The sequence below is a fragment of the Danio rerio genome, chromosome 4 (genome assembly GCF_049306965.1).
Source record: "Danio rerio strain Tuebingen ecotype United States chromosome 4, GRCz12tu, whole genome shotgun sequence".
In the NCBI taxonomy this organism is placed as follows: domain Eukaryota; kingdom Metazoa; phylum Chordata; class Actinopteri; order Cypriniformes; family Danionidae; genus Danio; species Danio rerio.
In genome coordinates, this window is record NC_133179.1 from 63,049,418 (window position 1) to 63,069,153 (window position 19,736).

The window sequence follows — 19,736 nt, forward strand, 5'->3', positions numbered from 1 at the left end:
GTAAGATGTCTGTCATGTGCGTGGCCAGACCTCAGCTGAACACCTGGCCTAAAGAATGCACAAAATAACTCGCCAGACAGCCGACATGAAGCGAGGACTTCAAATGGAGTCTGAAACAGTTATGGAGTACTGCTTCCTCCGAGAGGTAAATTACCAGCCATGTGGATTTTTAATTCACCCTGATGCTCCTTGGCTGGGGTCCCCTCCAGATGGGATCATTTTTGACCACAACGAGCACCATGTTTTAGGCCTTCTATAAATAAAATGTCCCAACGTCAAAAGTTTTGTTGACTGTTCTTACCTCAAATTTCACAATGGCACACCAGAACTGAAACAGCAACATGCCTACACTGTTAACCCTTATTGTAGATTATGCAGTAAATAACTGTAAAATAGCCAGTGTTTTGCTGTAATAAAAGGAAACAGTATTTTACTGTAAAAGGAGCAGGATTTGTATGAAATTTTGTAGTGCAAAGCATAAATTACAGTAATTTACTTTATGTACCCATTACAGATAGTTACTGTGATAATAAATGGTAAATTACTGCTCAACCATTATTACCCCATGTTCTCTGATGCTTTATGTTGCTATATATATATATATATATATATATATATATATATATATATATATATATATATATATATATACTGTTCAGTTTTGGTATGTGTATGGTCAGTATTGAGGAGAAAGTGAGACAATGCATTGATGATAAGCTAAATTTCTCTGCAGCCATCTCTGTGTTTCCTTTGGTTCCTTTTATGTTTTTAACATTGAGTATCAGGAGTCAACCAATGTCAATGTCACAGAGCTAATTAAAAGGTAAAGATATCGACGAGATGCATTTAAAGGCAAAAATATTCACACAGAGCAACCAAATTATCACAACCATTTTTATAACTTTGTTTACTTTTCTATAATTAATCTAATTTGCCTAGTAAAATAAAATTAAAAATATCTTAAACAGCACGTACATACATTTCTTTGTTTGTCACAATTTGTTTGGAAAACTTCAAATGAAGTAGGTAAAAATGGCATTAACAGTATAGTATAAAGACTTTCCTAAATGTATTAATCAGGTTATTTGTTTATTATTATTATTATTATTATTATTACTACAGGTTTGGAACAACATGAGGATCAGATTATTTATTTATTTATATTTTTGCTTTGGATGAAGTTTGTATATTTTTATTGTTTTTATTCAATGATATGTGCATGATTGTGATAAATGTAGGCACTTGCTTTGAAAATATGCTATGTACCAGGGCTGTAAACTCCTGGAGGGCCGCAGCCCAGCAGAATTTAGTTCCAGCCCTGCTTCAACACACTACCTTTAGATTAAGTTTGATCAGTTGTGTTTAAATAGTATAACTGCACTGTTACTCGGTAGATTATGCAGTAAATACCTGTAAAATCGCCAGTGTCTTGCTGTGATGAAAGGAAACAGTATTTTACTGTAAAAGGAGTAGACTTTGTATGAAATTGAGTAGTGCAAAGAATAAATTACAGTTTTTGTACCCATTACAGATAGTAACTGACAATAAATGACAAATTACCCATCACTGTCCCATCTACTCTGATGCTTTATGTTTCTATTTATAGAGATGTGCATTTTAAAGACAGAAAAAAATGATTTAGACATTAATACACACTGATAGATTAACACACACCAGATTGTTAGTTTGTTGCTAAGTATTTTTCAGAGCAGTGTTTCCACCTATGAATTTATATTAGAGACAATAGACAAGTTTGTTGTCATGAGATTTTTAAAGTAAATAATAATTATAGCAATAAAAGATTGAATCCTTTGGTTTTTCGGTGTTGCCGACTTTTTTTAATTTTTTTTTATATAATTATTTTAGACTTTTTATTGAGAATTGACACAGTATGTGCCAGTGTTTGACAAACACACTTTTTTATTGGATATGTGATTGTGATAAATGTTGGCAGTTGCTATAAAAGTATGCTACTGAATATACCATGGGGGTCAAACTAAAATTCCTGAAGAACTGCAGTTTGGTACCCACCCCTGCTTCAACATTGCCTGTAGATTTCTAACAAGCCTTAATTAGTTTGATCAGGTGTGTTTAATTAGAGTTACAGCTTAAAGTCCCAGTCACACTCCCCTATTATCCCTATAGACTTCTATTCATACACATGTGAATGCTGCAAACCTTGAATGCAAGCTCATGCGACAAATTTCACAGTTTGCAGCATTGGAAAGTTCAAGCTTGGGAAACTCTGACCTGTGAAATCACATCATGTGACTGCTTGAGACCAATCAAAAATCAAAACATGACCTCTCTGGACAGAAATTTAAACTATGGACCAGTCGCTCGCTTTTTCAAGCTCTAATCATTTTGTTTAATCCCACTCCTTTTCGCAGTGCCATATGACAGAATTTTGCGTGCTCAAACGTTAGTGTGACCACAGCCTTACTGTGCAGACTTGTGGCTCTCAGTAATATGTAAGACAATATTCATATCTGCTGAATTCTTAATTTTGTTTGACATTTTATATTGTATATTTGTTTGCTGCTAAAACTATAAAATACATTTGTCTTAAAAATTTATTATGCCTTCTATTTTTAATAACAGTTAAGAATACTGATTAATTTTAGTAACACTACAATAACTATATATGACATCCTATTAATTTGTATGCAATATAATGCTGTGAGATGTAACACTACAGTACATTAATTAACTGTACACAGTTTCCAGTTAGTTACCACTACTGCTCTATTACAGTAATTAACTGGCAACACTGTTGCCAGCTACTCACTGAAATGGTTCAGTTACAGTAATTAACTGGCAACACTGTTGCCAGTTATTTACTATAACCAAACTTTTACAGTGAGTAGCTGGCAACAGTGTTGCCAATATTTTACTGTAAAAAAGCCCGGTAAGGTCTAACAGTGTATATAAATACACACACATGTGAGGGTCCATCTATTAGTCCCATGACTGAACTAACAGCATGGGTGAATGCGTGTAAACCTTTTAGCACATGTGAAAATAAATATTTTTGTTTGTTATAATTTATTTTAATTTGTTTCTAGCTCTGAATTTTAATCTGACTCCAATTTATAATAATTTTAGATTTAGATTCATCTAATTCAAGCTGATTACCTTATAGGTCGTGATTAGGTCTAATTTAGATTGATTAACCTAATAAATCCTTGTTCCCAATTAATGGTTCATCGTTTACTCAAAGTCACTTAGAGTCAGTATGCTGGCCAGTTTCATCTGCTCACGGACATATCATCGCCAGTTCCGATTCTTAGCAGATAAGCTAATTTCCTTTAATTAACAATAGGCCGCCCCATGCTTGCTCATACTTATAGAAAGTTTGATTTAACCCCTAGATTATATCATACCCCTAGATTATATCATCAGTGATTGTCAGAAATCAACAAGTCTCTAATGCTGTGCCTATGCTTTATCCATTGAGTCTGATTGTATGACTAATCCTGGTTGTAGGCTGCGGAAACATCAGCCTTAACAATCTACTCGATTTAAATAATTTCAGGAGATATTAGAGTTAAACAAGAATTTTACATTTAATTGTCAGAAAAAAGATTTTCCATTGCAGTTCACATAATTAAACAAAATAAGCCAATCAAGATTGTACAACATCAATTACTCAAAGATACATTTAAGAGTTAAAGAGGAATACCTGACCATGAAGAAATACATTGCAGCATATAAATCCTGATGCAGAGCTCAGAGACTCACAACCTGCAATGGAGTATCCTGTTTACAGGATCCCACGGACAATTCTGCACCCTTTGCCTAAATACTCAAATCATTATAAATTCAAGACAATAAAAGCTTCACCAAGACTCTTGCCTGGCCATGAGTTGATGCGAAGACCATTTTGCCTGGAGTGAAGCATCTGGCAAAGATCTTTTCAAAGTCAAAACCCAAATTAACTGATATAAAGGAGATTGTAAAATATTACAGTGAAATTACTTTACCAATCACACAGAGACATTTAAAAACACACCAAACATGAATATAAAGCCACAAGATACACCATATTAAGAATTTAAACATTCTGTGTGGAATGTGAGTGAGCTGCTCTGGTGGAGAAGGTAAAGTCCAGGGCAAAGAGGGCGACTCAGGATGCATGATCGAGACAAACTGAACAACTGGTTTTCTAGCTGATCTTCTTCTCAAATTAGAAAGTTTATTGTTTTAGTGCCTGAACATTCTCATGGTCTTGTCTCGTGTGGAGTTCCATAACAGTTTGCAGATTTTAATATTATGGAGAGATATAGCCATCCTTACATTATTATGTGCATATCTAATCTTAAACTGTAGTTCCCCTGTACACTGCAACGAGAACCTCAGTCAATAATATTTATGTAAAACTGATTTTTTGTTGCATTATATGATCATATTTTAAACTTTTCATAAAATAATCAAACAATGTGTACCTAAAAAGCATTTTCTAAGAAATAAAAAAAAGTTCTGTCCTATTGTCACTAAGTTATTGTTACTTTTTTTCTACTGGATATGTGGTTTATATCTAGTATATATATTTTAAATATATATATATATATTGATTTGTCTATTTGCTGGCTTGCTATCAGAAAACAAACACTAAGCTAGGCAATAAATTAATTAAATTCTACAATTACAAGTGATTTGTAATTTGTTCATTTATACCCCATTTTTGTTTGATAATGTTTTTCTATGCAGACTTTATGTGTTGGTCTAATATTTGTATAAAGATAGTTTGCATTTGCATTTACTCATTTAGCAGCTTTTATCCTGCGACAACAACTAATGACAAAAGAAGAAACAGACTCAGCCTATTAAAGGTTCAGAGCTTGTGTTTTTAAATGCTAACAAACCTTAAGCCAAGTCCAACAAGTAAAGCCACACAATGTTGTTTTAAAGCTTATTTAATTTTAATTTTTTTTAAAAATGGACTGTTCTATTCTCAAGTCAAGTTGTTAAGCTCATTAGGCCCTGTGGCTTTTGTATTTTTATATGTATTATCTTTCACTTAAATTGCTGTTTCATAAAAACATCTACTGGGAAGAGTTGCCATATTTCATATAAAGATTTTATGGCACAAACACGTTATTTAATTTAAAGCTTACTTGTTTTTATTTATTATAAAGCCTAGCTTGATGTACACTATTTTGTTTTTCTTTTGCTTATTTTATTGTTGTGATTTATAAAGTAATCTGATTTGTTATGAAAGCTTTTCTAGTAAAATAATAATAATAATAAAACAATAAACAACAATTAAACAGTGTTTAAGTGTCTAATGCTGGCAGCATCATGTTAGAAAACTATTCACAAAGACTATTTCATTTATTAAATAATTCATTTCTTATGCTTTCTTTCATGTTATGTGACAAAATGAATGAATGACTCGGATTAACTAAAAGATTCATTAATTCGCTCATGTGCACGATGTGAAGCTGCTTTGACATGATCTACATTGTAAAAGCGCTATACAAATAAAGCTGAATTGAATTGAATAGTGTGAGACAAGATCAGTTAATTTTTCGAGTCCTCTATCGAGTCGTTCGTTCACCACATGAAAGACTACAGCCAAACATATGCATTTATATGCCAATCATATGCATTTAGAGCCAGAAAAAGAATTGATCTGTTCACCTCTCGAGTCCTCGGGTTTGAGTTATTCTGTCACGTGATGAACGAACGACTCAAGAACCAGAAGACTCGAAAGGTGAACTAATTATCATGGCTCCAATCGGCTCAGACTGGGTACATTGGTTAAAATTATATGTGACTGTCATTGTAACGTGAACGCACCACTGACATTTGAATACATGAAGAGGTGAGCTGAGCAAACAGACAACAATACCTATAGACAAAAGAGCAGGTAAACATTGAATTATTTTCTCCTTCTTAAAATATTCTATTTATGACTTATTTGTCGAGTGATCAACCTTCTGGGCTAGTTGTAGATGTGTTTGGAAGCAATTCGTAACATTTTAATAATATTTTGGCAAATTGAACCAAATGAACGAAATGACTCGAAAAAAGATTTGTTCATCTCGATCAGTAAATAAAATGATCCGAACTTCCCATCACTATTGAGCATGCGAAATTCTGTTGTACGCCACTGCGAAAAGGGGCAGGATTAAACAAGATGATTAGACATGAATGGTTTCTCTCCAGTGTGGCTCATGATGTGTTGATTAAGGTGTGATGATTGGCTGAAACTCTTCCCACACTGAGTGCATGTGAATGGTTTCTCTCCACTGTGGATCCTAATGTGTTGATTAAGGTGTGATGAACAGTTAAAACACTTCCCACACTGAGTGCATGTGAATGGTTTCTCTCCAGTGTGGATCCTCATGTGTTGATGAAGGTGTGATGAGCAGGTAAAACTCTTCCCACACTGAGTGCATGTGAATGGTTTCTCTCCAGTGTGGATTGTCATGTGACAGTTAAGGTTTGATGATTGGCTGAAACTCTTCCCACACTGAGGGCAAGTGAATGGTTTCTCTCCAGTGTGTATTTTCATGTGACAGTTAAGGTGTGATGATTGGCTGAAACTCTTCCCACAGTGAGGGCATGTGAATGGTTTCTCTCCAGTGTGTATTTTCATGTGACAGTTAAGATGTGATGAATGGCTGAAACTCTTACCACACTGAGGACATGTGAATGGTTTCTCTCCAGTGTGGATCCTCACGTGTAGATTAAGGGATGATGATTGGCTGAAACTCTTCCCACACTGAGTGCATGTGAATGGTTTCTCTCCAGTGTGGATCCTCATGTGTAGATTAAGGGATGATGATTGGCTGAAACTCTTCCCACACTGAGTGCATGTGAATGGTTTCTCTCCAGTGTGGATCCTCATGTGTAGATTAAGGGATGATGATTGGCTGAAACTCTTCCCACACTGAGTGCATGTGAATGGTTTCTCTCCAGTGTGGATCCTCATGTGAATCTTAAGGGATGATGATTGGTTGAAACTCTTCCCACACTGAGTGCATGTAAACGGTTTCTCTCCAGCGTGGATCATCATGTGAAACTTAAGATCGTCTTTTCTTCCAAAACTCTTTACACACTGAGTGCAGATGAAATGGTTCTTGTCTCTCCTTTTCAAAATACCATCAGTCTGTAAATAGTTTTTTTCCTCAATTTTGACACGATGTTCCTCCTCTTTACTCCCCTCATTCACTTCAATTAAGTCTGAAATAAATAAATACAACAGTTTTCATTAAGTCTTAAAAACTCTCATCAAAAGCTGAAAAGTGAGAAGACACAGGAAACATTGGCTAGACACACTGTAATTTTGGTGCAAATTAAATGTAAAATAAATCAGATCATATTGTGTTTGGTCCATTAACGTGTACACATTTATACAAAGACTTGGATTTCATTACAGAGGTCCTAATTTATTTATTTATTTTACCTTTTTAAGATTAAGTTCATACATTGATTGTTTTAAAACATCTTTTTCATAATACTTTAATATGAGGAATAAAACACTGCTTATTGTCAAAACTCATTCCTAGGAACTTTACCTTTTTCACAACTTGTATAGTTTCTCTATCTAAAAAAGCTCCTGATCTAAATGCATAGATCTTAAAAAACAAAAATGCATGCATACAGTTTTTGACTTAGAAAAATGAAAACCATTTAAAACTGACCAGTCATATATTTTATTTATACATATTTAAATTTGTCTCTTGATTGTATACATATTTTACCCTTTATAACAAATACATAAATCATCTACATATAGACTACGAAATATATTATACCCATTTACATTTACAATATTATTAATTTTAATACTAAATGGTGTTACTGATAGTATACTTTCTTGGGGCACTTCTGATTCTCATATATGCTATATATGCTCACATATTCAGATAATATAGTTTTCATACGCACACGAAAAACTCTATTGAATAAAAAAAAATTGCAATAAAATTAGGCAAATTTCCTCAAACACCCATCTCGTGAAAATCTTTTAAAATACCATACCTCCTGGTAGTGTCAAAGGCCTTTTCCAGATAAAAAAAAATAAAAAAATGCTTATATGTGTTCTTTTTTAATAAAATCATCTCGTACAAAAGATTCTAATTGTATAAGATGGTCAAGAGTACTTTTCCCTCTTCTAAACGCACACTGATATTAATTAATCTTCTGTTTTTTTTTTTTAAATCCACACCAATCGATCATTAATCATTCATTCGATTGTTTTGCAAAGGCAACTGGTAAGTGCTATTGGACGATAATTAGTTGAATGATCTTTTCCTGGTTTAGGTATTGGTATAATTGTAGCTTCTTTCTAAAAGGCTAGTATTTCTCCTAATTTGCAGATATTGTTAACCCGACAAGATGCAGAAATGCCATCTAAAAAGGTGACCTGCAGTTCATCCAGTCAGGGACATTGACAACATAAATATACAAATAAAAATGTTAACCCGGGGTTTGTGATTGTGAAACGTCTGTTAATGAACATCAGGTATAGCATGAACAGTGTGAAAGGAGATTACAGATAACACAGGATTCTGTTTCTTCAGTGTTAGAATGACACGGAGTTAATCATTTCAAGAGTTAAAAGCTCTACAAATACTCAGCCTCAGCTCTCAGAATAAACAGAGCACAATGACAAACAGTGACATACATAAATTGTCAATCATATCATAGCAGTGACCTGATCTTATATGCTATTGTTTTAGAACTTACAATTATTGGAGAAATGACCAGGAATAATAAACAATAAAAAAACAGTAAAACTCAAGGGCGAACTGGCCATAGGGAGACATAGGGACATTTCCCCTTGGTCTGACAGTCATCTGACCTGCTGCCACCGTGATTCTGGCCCGCTCTGCCCCCACTTATCATGAACATTGCGCTTCACTCCCCATACTTAATTTAGTAATAGGAAATTAATCCTTAACAAAGTATGAAAGTACAATTATTAAGCACATTATAAATGTGGTTGTAAGTCAGGAATACAGCATATGTAGCTGCAGTTATAAACTGTTTAATAACGCTTATTAATTTAGAGTTAATGCTAAACAGATAATGCTAAACAAATAATGAATTCAGTATTTGCTAATGCATAATAAATGGTTTATAGTGTGTAGTTATTGTAAAGTGTAACCAAATTATCTTTTGTCTTAGACCTTTAGACCTGTCCTACCTCCCTGACTCTTTATCCCTCCTTTCTGCTTTATAGCCATGCTTAGTGAAAGTAACACCATCGTTAAATTACATACACTTTACATAAACTATGCAAAACTCGCTGTGTGCTGACACTTCTGCACAAAAGGCTGTTAATTTGGTTTCATGGCGCATGAACGACGCTTAACTTTTCAGCGTGCATGCAAACAACCGGGATTCACACAGGAGCATGTGTGAGTTGCTGGTTTTCTGTACGCATGCATCAGTTTGCTTTCACAAGCGATGTTTCAGTTGCACATTGAGAATAACAAACTCGCACGTGCAAAAAATGCCAAATGTAAATGGCCCCTAATGTCTTTATTTTGAGATTGCCACTCTTAATGAATACATTTGCATAAAGTAATTGTATCTAAATGCTTTCACTAGGGGACTTTTTTTTTGCCGCCCCCAGGAAAATCCCACCCTGGGCGATCGCCCACATTACCCATGCCTAAATCCACCACTGGTATAGCTAAACGTTATTGTTCCACTATTATTTGTTTGTTTTGTCTCACATTGTCCCATCACATCATATAGTTCAGAATACTGTACAATGTTTTATAATGATTAATTATTTTAGTGTCAATTTCATTCAGCATGTTTAAAATTGGGGCATCCATGTTTTCTGACATACCTTAAACCAGGGTCTCTGCAGGTTTCACTAAGTTAAATTTAAGACTTTTATGACCATTATGAATGAAATGTTAGACTCATAAAAGACTAAAGAATTTTTCAAATGGCCCAGATTTTGTATTTGTCCTATCAAAAAATATATTATAATAAAAAAATATTAGATTATTATTTTAGATATTTCTTAGTAAAAGATTTTAAATGTGTAAAAAAGTAAGCTCTACTTGTATCCACACACGTTTTTTTCCAAAATAAACTTTCTTTAAAATAAAATAAAAAAAATTTACAAATGTTTTAAAAACTATAACAAATTAAATCTATGCACAACAATCTGTCCAGGTCGATGTCCTCAGCAGTAAATACATGGAGCACGTTTAAACAAATCATATTGTAAGGAAAATACTTAATCCATTATGATAAATAGACTTAAAATGACCTTTTTGAATAAAAAAAGTTTAAAGTTTTATTGAGATGGATTGTTGGTGATTGTATAGGTTTTGGCCAGACTGGTTAACACAATATGAACAAAGGAAAATGAACACTTGTTTAAAAAAGATTTAAGACCTACAACACAATTTTAGTAAATTTAAGACTTTTAAGGCCTAAAAATTTGATTTTGGAATTTAAGACATATTAAGACTCCGTGGAAACCCTGTTTAAACACAATAGCCCTGGTAATTAGTTATTATGATAATGATGTAATTCTAATTCAGATACTATCTGTGAGAACTAGTAACAACTAGAAACAAGTTTAATCCCATGAGGTTAATTAAAAAAGGGGAATTGGGATCAATGGGACATATGCAAGTGGAAAGTACTAAGCTAACACTATCACTGCAACACTGTGAGAATACTGAAGGTCAAATATCGTCAGCTCAGTTAAACGTTTTTAATTTATGGTTTTTGTTTATTTTATATAGTGCCAGTGTTCAAGGAAGCTTTACAAACAGTAGTAGAACAAGAAAAAGCAATAACCTTAAGAAGGAAGAGAAAATGGGAGACTAATAATAGATAAAATAATGACATAAGACACGAGAACAAGTGACGAAAGAAACTCATTCCTGTCTTTCAATGAGTGCTTATGTGCATTTAGGAGAACTAGGCAGCACACTCAGGGCTGCAAGATGGATTAAATTAGTGTTCTTATTATTAAAATATACCTGAATGAGGATCAAATGACTGAGTTGGTGTTTGAGAATGAAAACCAACCTGTTTGTTCCTGCAGATCTTCCTGTTTGACTGTGAATGTTTCTTCAATCTTCACATCTTCACTCTCCTCTTTAATAAACGCCATCTTTATAACAGTGTGGAGATCAGTCGCTTCAGCAGGAGTTTCTCTCTGCGTTTGGACACTTTATCCTGTTTAAAATAAACAAAACAATAAAAATGTCCTGTTTAAAATAAATAAAACACTGAACAAAAACAAGATAATTTCAACACTTGCTTCAACAGTTTTTTTTATATGAGTCATTAACAAACAGAAATTATGTAAGCCTGAGCAAGCAACAAAAGCCACAAACCAGCCGATGTAAACTAGAACTCCATTTTTCTAATTTTATTGATGTATACTTGGAATAGAGTGACATCATGCTATTTAATAAATTAAACCTTCACTAAAACACTTATCACACACTTTACTGTTGCTTTATTCAATCTTTTTTTAGGTATGTTCTTAATTGTTTAGTTTGTTTGATTTATTTTATTGTCTGCTTACAGCAACGCTGTAGCACTTATTTGCACAAGACAAGAATTTCCTCTCGGGACAAATAAAGTTTATCCTATCTTATTCAAACAATAGACCTTACAGTGAGTAAAATAGTAGTTCTTTGTATAAAGGGTTAAAATAATATTGTCAACAGCAGGTTCATCTAACATTAAATGAACACACTGAAATTTTAATCAGTTGGTTTACATCTGTGTACAAGCTTTAAAACAAACCTTTCTCCAGTTGAATCACAGTGTGGGAGCGGCGCAGCCTTATGACGTCACATCACCATGCCACAATAAAAGTCTTTTTTTGTTTAGCTTTTTCCCCCTACTCACTCTTAATTATGAGTCATGACTTATCGATACATTTCTCCCTCATTTTCCACTTTATAATTTATCTGCTTTTTGTTTTGTATTTGTAATGAATGGGGAAACATCAAATTTTTATATAAATTTATATACGTAATAGGTTGAAACTTATTTGGGCTACAGTCCATTTGTCAGGATAAAATCAATATTTATAACCAAACCAAACAAACAAACACATAACTAAATAGTTGTAAAGAAGCTTTTAAAATGACTGAAAAACTTAATACACTGTTGAACAATGCATGCACATGTTTAGATTTTACATTTTATAATGTCAGCATTCAGATATTATTTGAGTGTAAATTCAGAATGTGCAACTCACCTTTTCTGTCTTCAATGAAGAAGTGGGATGAGAAATGGCATCAGTGGGTTTTTCTTTGTATGTTGTTGTTGGTAATAATCTCAATGTAGGAACCAACAATCGTAGTTTGTCCTCCAAAGTTGTTCTCTTATAGCTAAATAAGCCAATGAAGTTTCTGTTAAGAACGCAGAATATATAGATACAACCCTGCTGACCTACTTGATCTGGCATGTGATTGGTTAATACTCAATTGGCCCCCATTAATGCTGGTATAAAGATGCAAATGAGCAGTGGACAACAGTGAAGACTCAAAACACATTACTGCGGAGGATGGGAAGTTTAGCAGCTATACGAACCATAGCTTTAAAGAGAAATAAAGATGTATTGGGAAAATAAGTTGACTTTTGATGGAAGCTTTTTTATTTTGGCTGCTGCATTTTATAGTTAAATGGGTGGTCCACTGCAATATCATATTTTAAACTTTAGTTGATGTGTAATTTAGCTGTGTGAACATAAACAACATCTCTGAATGTAAAAAGTTCAAAGTTCAATGCAAAGTGAGACCTTAAACAGCCGAAATACAGAACTTGATTTTAACTTGCACTGGGAAAAAATGTTTTAGAAAAAGCCACAATAAAAAAAGCAAACAGCAGTTTACACAGAGGGAAAAAAGTTTTCATTATTAAAAATAAAATTATATTATAATGAATTGAAATCATGTATTGTATGCATTTGGGTCAGTTTTAATGCATTAATGTAGGCTATTTAAAGCTGGACAGACCGACGCAATAAACATGTATGTCGCGTTTGTTTAATTTATTATGCACGCGACAACTTATTCTAAACCAAATTTGTTGCCGGATTCTTTTTATGGGAACGAGAGATAAAGTGCTTATGAAGTGCTTTGTCGGCCTCTGGTGGTTAACTAATGCAGAGCCGACGTCTGGGTCTGGGAGACACATTACTGTGGAGGATGAGAGGTTCAGTTGCTTTACAAACCAGTTTTTACAGAGAAATAATGTTGTATTGGGAAAATAAGTTGACTTTAGCCATCTTCATTTGTTTTGTTGCTGTTGTTTTATAGGACTATTGATTGAAGCTTTTTTTATTGTGGCTGCTGCATTTTGTAGTTAATGTTGATACACCTATGTTGAGGTATTTTGATTTGAAACACATTTTAATTTTTTTTCCCAAGCCTGGTTAAAAGGTAATGCAAGAGTTATGTGTTGTTTTTGTAGAAGTTTCTCAGAGTTGCTTGGCTGAAGTCTTTGTGTAAAGATGCAAATGAGCTTTGAAAACTCAATCCATACCGATGTCTCAATACACACAACTACATTCACTTATATAATAGTTATAGAAGATGTATACTATTATACTGTGATATATTATCATTCGTTGAAAGGAACAATTTATAAACTTCACATTGAGGTTTTATTTGTGTTAAGTTCAGTCAATATATTGACATAAGCTAACTATTAGCAGAGTTTTAGTCATTTATTTATTACTAAACTTGTTCTTTATGTGAGTTTAGAGTCCTTTATTTATCTTAAAGCACATGCTGCTCATTACTGGCTTCTGGAAGACTGTCAACACTTTATGTTTATAAATTGTAACTATCAAAATGTAACTTGTTTCTGTGCCAATTTTGTTTTCTTTCCTTTGTTTTTTAGTTGAACAGAACATGTGTGAGCAGCTCAGCTTTCCCGAAAGCCTCTTATTCACCTGGTATGTATTAAAGATGTTTTTCTCTCTATTTATTACTTGTGTTTGTGCACACAAATATGCATAGACATTCACAGAAGCATATATAAGATACTCTGACAAAACCTTTTCCTTTTAACACAGTAAAGCGATCACATACTGTGATGAATCTAAATATTTATAATTAGAAAATATATTACATCACTAGTAAATTTATTGTATAGGCAGTTTATACAGAATAACTCAACGACAAGAGTTCACTTTCATATCTACACAATGCATAACTTTTAACGTGATTAACCTGCTCTACCTACACCAACTACAGCATTTCTCAGACTTCTTTTTTCACTATGGTGTAATTACAGTGGTGAACATCACATACAACAACAACTGCACTTACTCCTGTAACTTGTTTGCAACAATGAATTTTAAATATCTGCGTCACATAGTCATTTAAATAAATGGCTCATCATTGTGTGCGGTCATCTTTAGTAATAGCTGCCTGATCATTAACTGAATAGGACCGTTTAACATATAAGAAACCCGTTGACAGGTATAGCTGTTCATGCCAATACCAACTTGATAGACTATTACATGAACATATTACATGAACAGGAGCTGCCTAACATCTCTTAGCATAGTGTCTATAACAATACATGCTTGATTGCCCAGATCAATACAGTCGCTACATCTGAATGGTGCTTTTTCACACATTTTAAAAATAACAACTATTTGTAAGCGAAGTTCTTATCCAATACCAGTTTAATACCTCAAATAATTATACATGTGAGGCATCACAGTGGTGCAGTAGGTAGCACTGATCGTCTCACAGTAAGAAGGTTGTTGGTTTGAGCCTCAGCTGGGTCAGTTGACATTTTTGTTTGTGTGTTCTCCCCATGTTCGCATGAGTTTCCTCCAGGTGCTCTGGTTTCCCCCAAGTCCACAGGAACTGTTGAACCATACAGTGGCTGTTTTTTGCCCCTGTATTCTCTTTATTTGCATTCAGCAGAAACAGTTTTGAAATTAGTAGACGATGAGTAAATGACAGAATTGTAATTTTTATGAGAACTACCTCTTTTAATGCTTATGTAAGTAAAGGTAAATTAAATATTACTACAGATATTGCTAAAGAATGGCAGGAAACGTGGAACACAGATAATAAGAGACAACAATTCATGTGAAAAAAGAAACCCTATATAGGCCTATGAAGTTGTAGAAATAGAAGAGGTCATAATTATGAGGATGAGATTTGGACTCAGATATTAATAGGAAAGTAATTTGTTGTAGACATACAAGTCATTATAAAGTGGATTAAAAAAAGTTAAGAAAATGTTTAGATTTAAGGTTTGTGAGAGAGAGAGCAGACAAAGTGTAAAGTGAAAACCATGGGAGAAATGTATCAATAAGTCATGACTGCAACAGATTGTGGCAAAAAAGTTAAACAAAAAAGACTTTTATTTTGCCGTGGCGCGTGACGTCATCAGGCAGCGCCGCCTCGTCGCTGTGATTCAACTGGAGAAAGGTTTGTTTTAAAACGTTTACAGATATAAACTGATTTAAAGTTAAAGTTCTAAAGTTTTAAGTTTTTTATACGATGCTATATTATGTTCCTGCTGTTGGAAATATTATTTTAACCCTTTATACAACTATTTTAGTATTTTAGTAGTACTATTTTATTCTCAGTAACTGAAGGCTGTTGTTTGAATAAAACAACAGAAAAGTGTATAATAAGTGTTTAAATTAAATGTTTCACCTGATTTCTTTTTGTTAATTACTCTCAAATAAAGAAACCATTGAAGCAAGTGTTGAAGAGAAATTATTTTGTTTCTGTTCATTGTTTTGTTCATTTTGAACTGGATTAAGTGTCCAAACACAGAGAAAAAAAAACCCTGCTGAAGCGACTGATCTCCACACTGTTGTAAAGATGGCGTTTATTAAAGAGGAGAGTGAAGATGTGAAGATTGAAGAGACATTCACAGTCAAACAGGAAGATCTGCAGGAACAAACAGGTTGGTTTTCATACTGATATATTTTAATATTAAGAATAGGCTACTAAATTAAATCCATCTTGCAGCCCTGAGTGTGCTGCCTAGTTCTCCTAAACGCACAAAAGCAGTCATTGAAAGACAGGAATGAGTTTCTTTTGTCACTTGCTCTCGTGTCTTTTGTCATTCTTTTAATGTATTATTAGTCTCCCATTTTCTCTACCTTTTTAAGGTTATTGTTTTTCTTGTTCTACTGCTGTTGGTAAAGCGTCCTTGAGCACTGGCGCTATATAAAATAAACAAAAACAATAAATTAAAGTTCAAATGAGCTGACGATATTTGACCTACAGTATTCTCATAGAAGATATCTGCTATTACGGTGATAGTGTTGACTTTTACTTTTCATTTGCATATGTCACGTTGATCACAATTTTTTCATCAACTTCTTTATGGGTTTAAACTTGTTTCTAGTAGTTGTTACTAGTTCTCACAGATAGTATCTGAGTTAGAATTACATCATTATAATAGCTAATTACCGGGGCTATTGCTTTTAAACAGGGTTTCTGCGGTGCCTTAAATTCCAAAATCTAAATTTTCAATCTACAATCACCAACAACCCATCTCAATAAAACTTTTCATTCAAAAAGGTCTTTTTAACTCTATTTATCATAATGGTTTAAATATTTACTTACAATAACATTTGTTTAAACGTGCTCCATTACTGCTGAGGACATCGACCTAGACAGATTGTTGTGCATATATTTTGTTTATTATAGGTTTTAAAACGTTTAAAGCATTTGTTCATTTATTTATTTATTAATTTTAAAGAAAGTTTACTTAGGAAAAAAAGTTTATGGATACAAGTAAAGCTTACTTGTTGCTACACAGAATTCGAACCGGGGTTGCTGCGGCCACAACGCAGAGTACTAACCACTATACGATTAGTTTGGACTTCATGTCATGTAGGAGACATTAAATAGATCAATGATAACTGCAGAATGTCTTTCTGCTGTTGTGGCAATGAATGGACACTCAACAATTGAAAAGATTCCTTCCATGCCTTAGAAGCGTGACTTGATCAGTACTTATCTACACAGCATGCTGGCATCAAAGATCCTATTTCTCTTATATCATATCCCTAGTCTTCCACACTTTAAGAAACGTAAACATTCAGGACGTGCCATTAGCACAGCCTGCACTAAAAGAAGGCTGGAGATAACGGATGGCAACACAGAGTGCGACACCAATGTCACCTTGAAAAACCTGCCGTGACCCGGATTCGAACCGGGGTTGCTGCGGCCACAACGCAGAGTACTAACCACTATACGATCACGGCGAGCTATGAAACAGCCGTTGTGATCTATGTGTGGTATGTTCCTCCCTGTGATAAGCCCCTTTCTCTTCAGTGAGAACACTCTGTTGTTTTTCTCCTCCTACCAGCACAACGCTTTTCCCAAGAAACAATGGAAATGCAAACAATTGACGACTGCTGCAATTTTAAAAAGGGGGAGGACGTAATCGGCAGGATTCGAACCTGCGCGGGGAGACCCCAATGGATTTCTAGTCCATCGCCTTAACCACTCGGCCACGACTACAAGACTGCCTGTACTGCCATTTCTTTATGCCTAGTACACATATTGTGCATCCAGATGAAACTTTCATCAAGCGATAGCTCAACGGCAAAAACTGTGGCTCCACAGAATGAGCGTCACACGCCCAAACAGGGACTTGAACCCTGGACCCTCAGATTAAAAGTCTGATGCTCTACCGACTGAGCTATCCGGGCTCCACAACAGTAATTTACAGGAAGGCAAGGTTTGGGTTGTGGTCGGCGCAGACCTTTACAGTACACTAAAGTTTACCGTGAGATGGGGTTTTAAGCTTATGGTTGGTGTGGAGGTTGCTAAAACACGACAGGTTACTTTGAGGTTGGGTTTATGGTTTTTGTAGGTGTAGACATCAGTACAACACAATAGTTTGGACTTCATGTCATGTAGGAGACATTAAATAGATCAATGATAACTGCAGAATGTCTTTCTGCTGTTGAGGCAATGAATGGACACTCAACAATTGAAAAGATTCCTTCCATGCCTTTGAAACGTGACTTGATCAGTACTTATCTACACAGCATGCTGACATTAAAGATCTTGTTTCTCATATCGAATCCCTAGTCTTCCACACTTTAGGAAACGTAAACATTCAGGACGTGCCATTAGGACAGCCTGCACTAAAAGGTGGCTGGCGATTACGGATGGCAACACAGAGTGTGACGCCAATGTCACCTTGAAAAGCCTGCCGTGACCCGGAGTTGCTGCGGCCACAACGCAGAGTACTAACCACTATAAGATCACGGCGAGGTACGAGACAGCCGTTGTGACCCTTGTGTGGTATGTTCCTCCCTGTGATAAGCCCCTTTCTCTTCAGTGTGAACACTGTTGTTTTTCTCCTCCTACCAGCACAACGCTTTTCCCAAGAAACAATGGAAATGCAAACAATTGATGACTGCTGCAATTTTAAAAAGGGGGAGGACGTAGTCAGCAGGATTCAAACCTGAGCGGGGAGACCCGAATGGAATTCTAGTCCATCGCCTTAACCACTCGGCCACGACTACAAGACTGCCTGTACTGCCATTTCTTCATGCCTAGTACACATATTGTGCATCCAGATGTAACTTTCATCAAGCGATAGCTCAACAGCAAAAGCTGTGGCTCCACAAAATGAGCATCACTCACCCGAACAGGGACTTGAACCCTGGACCCTCAGATTAAAAGTCTGATGCTCTACCGACTGAGCTATCCTGGCTCTTCAACAGTATTTTACGAGTAGGCAAGGTTTAGCGTTGTGGTCGGCGCAGACCTTTACTGTACACTAAAGTTTACCATGAGATGGGGTTTTAAGCTTACGGTTGGTGTGGATGTTGCTAAAACACGACAGGTTACTTTGAGGTTGGGTTTATGGTTGTTGTAGGTGTAGACATCAGTAAAACACAATAGTTTGGACTCCATGTCATGTAGGGGACATTAAATAGATCAATGATAACTGCAGAATGTCTTTCTGCTGTTGTGGCAATGGACACTCAACAATTGAAAAGATTCCTTCCATGCCTTAGAAGCGTGACTTGATCAGTACTTATCTACACAGCATGCTGACATCAAAGATCTTGTTTCTCATATCGAATCCCTAGTCTTCCACACTTTAGGAAACGTAAACATTCAGGACGTGCCGTTAGCACAGCCTGCACTAATAGAAGGCTGGAGATAACGGATGGCAACACAGAGTGCAACACCAATGTCACCTTGAAAAACCTGCCATGACCCCGATTCGAACCGGGGTTGCTGCAGCCACAACACAGTGTACTAACCACTATACGATCACAGCGAGCTATGAAACAGCCGTTGTGACCTATGTGTGGTATGTTCCTCCCTGTGATAAGCCCCTTTCTCTTCAGTGAGAACACTCTGTTGTTTTTCTCCTCCTACCAGCACAACGCTTTTCCCAAGAAACAATGGAAATGCAAACAATTGACGACTGCTGCAATTTTAAAAAGGGGGAGAACGTAGTCGGCAGGATTCGAACCTGCGCTGGGAGACCCCAATGGATTTCTAGTCCATCGCCTTAACCACTCGGCCACGACTACAAGACTGACTGTACTGCCATTTCTTTATGCCTAGTACACATATTGTGCATCCAGATGAAACTTTCATCAAGCGATAGCTCAACAGCAAAAGCTGTGGCTCCACAAAATGAGCATCACACGCCCGAACAGGGACTTGAACCCTGGACCCTCAGATTAAAAGTCTGATGCTCTACCGACTGAGCTATCCGGGCTCCACAACAGTAATTTACAAGTAGGCAAGGTTTGG

The 19,736-nt window shown here is 35.3% G+C and overlaps 3 protein-coding genes and 7 non-coding genes across 12 annotated transcripts in view; 2 read left to right on the plus strand and 8 right to left on the minus strand.

Moving 5' to 3' along the window:
- The window catches only part of LOC141381809 (uncharacterized), a 705,874-nt gene that overhangs the window by 675,926 nt on the left and 10,212 nt on the right, over positions 1-19,736 (plus strand). The gene's annotated exons all lie outside the window — the stretch shown is intronic.
- Positions 1-19,736, plus strand: part of LOC137489764 (uncharacterized) — a 173,995-nt gene that overhangs the window by 14,572 nt on the left and 139,687 nt on the right. Inside the window, exon 1 of one of the 2 annotated variants that reach the window (XM_073948629.1) lies at positions 15,371-15,897. The exons of the other annotated variant lie outside the window; for it this stretch is intronic. Within the exon in view, the coding sequence (XP_073804730.1) occupies positions 15,813-15,897 (85 nt within the window). The 5' untranslated portion in view covers positions 15,371-15,812. Of the gene's footprint in view, positions 1-15,370; positions 15,898-19,736 lie in introns of those variants that run through there. 2 annotated transcript variants of the gene reach the window in all.
- Positions 3,542-12,355, minus strand: LOC137491035 (uncharacterized). Of its 2 annotated transcripts, none has more exons than XM_068220092.2 (3): positions 12,209-12,355; positions 11,020-11,169; positions 3,542-7,191 (listed from the first exon to the last, which is right to left on the minus strand). In XM_068220092.2, the coding sequence occupies exons 2-3, from the start codon at positions 11,102-11,104 to the stop codon at positions 6,134-6,136; spliced, it is 1,143 nt and encodes a 380-aa protein (XP_068076193.1). In that variant the 5' UTR covers positions 11,105-11,169; positions 12,209-12,355; the 3' UTR covers positions 3,542-6,133. The 2 variants fall into 2 exon arrangements, with proteins under 2 accessions (XP_068076193.1, XP_073804816.1); XM_073948715.1 differs by lacking the exon at positions 12,209-12,355 and adding an exon at positions 11,749-11,802.
- On the minus strand, positions 17,138-17,209 carry trnah-gug (transfer RNA histidin (anticodon GUG)). Its single transcript has one exon. It is a non-coding gene; the product is annotated as a tRNA-His (tRNA).
- On the minus strand, positions 17,387-17,468 carry trnas-aga (transfer RNA serine (anticodon AGA)). Its single transcript has one exon. It is a non-coding gene; the product is annotated as a tRNA-Ser (tRNA).
- Positions 17,587-17,659, minus strand: trnak-uuu (transfer RNA lysine (anticodon UUU)). Its single transcript has one exon. It is a non-coding gene; the product is annotated as a tRNA-Lys (tRNA).
- Positions 18,403-18,484, minus strand: trnas-aga (transfer RNA serine (anticodon AGA)). Its single transcript has one exon. It is a non-coding gene; the product is annotated as a tRNA-Ser (tRNA).
- trnak-uuu (transfer RNA lysine (anticodon UUU)) lies at positions 18,603-18,675 on the minus strand. The gene has a single exon. It is a non-coding gene; the product is annotated as a tRNA-Lys (tRNA).
- On the minus strand, positions 19,429-19,510 carry trnas-aga (transfer RNA serine (anticodon AGA)). Its single transcript has one exon. It is a non-coding gene; the product is annotated as a tRNA-Ser (tRNA).
- trnak-uuu (transfer RNA lysine (anticodon UUU)) lies at positions 19,629-19,701 on the minus strand. The gene has a single exon. It is a non-coding gene; the product is annotated as a tRNA-Lys (tRNA).